Here is a 2,007-nt window from a genome sequence, read left to right on the forward strand (position 1 = left end):
ATGTTAGAGATATATCACATATAATGAACATCCTTTGTCGGAAATATTTTTTCACTTCTTTCAAGTTTGAATATTGCAAAAATTCTAGATTTTGCCAATGATGTAAACACATTAAGAGACTAATAGAGTAATAAATTTTTATACTACCAATAAATATAATTTAAGTCCATGAACCAATTATTGTAATATACCTAGGATTGATATTATGCATGGACCATAATAAACCTTTTAGTTAAAGTGGCAATCCAATTGAGGTGACAGTCACTATCTTCTCGCAGTACAAACAACAATAATGTCTCGTGAAAAATACTGGTAACGGCTAAACCATATGCCTATCCCTACAATTAAAGATTCCCCATTTTTCTCCTCACACTACCTTCCAACTCCCTTTTATTAAATACTCTTTTGCTGTACACATTTTTCTATCCCCTTTCCACAAAACCAAAACACAAAAAAAAAAGAAAGAGAGAAACAAATGGAGGGATTATCAGCATCAAAAAATTTATACAGTGGATTAAAGGGCTACTGGAGGAGGAAGAGGAAAGGGTACGAGAAGCTAAATGGAGCGGGTCGGAGAAGGAAGATCCGGGTAGAATATTTATCCACGGAAAGACGTTCTAAATGTAAGAGAGGAAGGTTCTGGAAGATAAATCTGAGACCAAGGCTGAAAGTGAAGCGGTTTTCGCCGAAGAAATTGCTTGTGAATATGCACGACGCGTACGTGAACATGATGTTAAAGATTGCTAATTCAAGGGTTATGAGCAGCGGTGGATTAAGAGGTGATTATGGAGTTAGTGGATTCGGAATGAGGCAATTCAAAGAATATGATGAGAAGATGATTGTGGAGATTTATAAGTCTATGGTTATGGCACAGGGTCAATTGGTTCCTCCTCCTCCTGCTACAAAATTTGGCAATGAGATTATGTGCCAACCGTAATTAATCCCACCAGATAAGGCCGGGTACTTATTATCCAAAGAATCATTAAGTACTTTTTATATTATACTATCTCATTCAGTGTTGTGTCTGTTGTGGTTCCATTAATTCCAATTCATGTCGGCAACTTGGGCTCGAACAGAGACCAGAGGGTATCCTACGGTGATAGAATCAATAAATACTCACCTCACAAAGTCCACTATAAGTCAGAAATTGTTCCTCAATTTCTTCTACTAGGAAATTCTTACTGTTCAGAAATATGCGCAGCGCGCTATATGCTAGTAGTATGATTTTACAAGTTTTTATTAATCACCTCATTTTACAAGTTTTTATCCATCAAGGTGTAAATACATTACAAAGCTTACTTAAAATCAAGGGAAACTATAAGTTATGTTAATTTATAAGTAGTTTATTATAAAAATTGACCAATTCATAAAATATTGTAAATATTAACCAATTAGATATTTGTAGCAAAAAAGAAAAGGTTAAATTTTTACTTTTTTTTAGTGAGTGTTATTAGAATAGATCGGATACATTTTAAGGAGCTTGAATCTCAGTTTTGGGATGATTGAGCGGAGTTTTGAGATGGTTTGAATTGAAAATTCAAAGTAGAAGATACAACAACAACAACCCAGTGAGATCCCACAAGTAGGGTCTCGGAAGGGTAATGTGTATGCAGACCTTACCCCTATACTAGAGGACATAGAAGTTGTTTTCGAAAGATTCTCGGCTCGAGAGGAAGAATAGGAACAAATAAATAACAACAACAACAACAACAACAACAACAAACCAATGGGATCCCACAAGTGGGGTCTGGGAGGGTAATATGTACGCGAACCTTACCCCTATCCTGGAGGGCAGAGAAACTGTTTCCGAAAGACCCTTGGCTCGAGAGGAAGAATATGAACAAGTAAATAACAACAACAAGGTTAGGAAAATGATATCAACAATGTAAGGACTAGAGAAAAATAAATGGAAGAAAGCAGTAGAAATAACAATAGCAAAAGCAATAGTCACAAGCAGTAACACAACAAGGTACTAGAAAATCGAAGTGGAAGATAGTACTAAAACAA

General features: G+C 35.6%; 1 protein-coding gene across 1 annotated transcript; it reads left to right on the plus strand.

Moving 5' to 3' along the window:
• Positions 1-475: 475 nt before the first annotated feature.
• On the plus strand, positions 476-937 carry LOC107799050 (uncharacterized). Its single transcript, XM_016622124.2, has one exon. The coding sequence runs from the start codon at positions 476-478 to the stop codon at positions 935-937; it is 462 nt and encodes a 153-aa protein (XP_016477610.2).
• Positions 938-2,007: the final 1,070 nt, after the last annotated feature.

This window comes from Nicotiana tabacum, chromosome 17, assembly GCF_000715075.1.
Source record: "Nicotiana tabacum cultivar K326 chromosome 17, ASM71507v2, whole genome shotgun sequence".
NCBI lineage: Eukaryota > Viridiplantae > Streptophyta > Magnoliopsida > Solanales > Solanaceae > Nicotiana > Nicotiana tabacum.

Excerpts from the sequence above, each read along its gene's own strand:
- LOC107799050 (XM_016622124.2), top strand. The coding sequence starts at position 476 with ATGGAGGGATTATCAGCATCAAAAAATTTATACAGTGGATTAAAGGGC.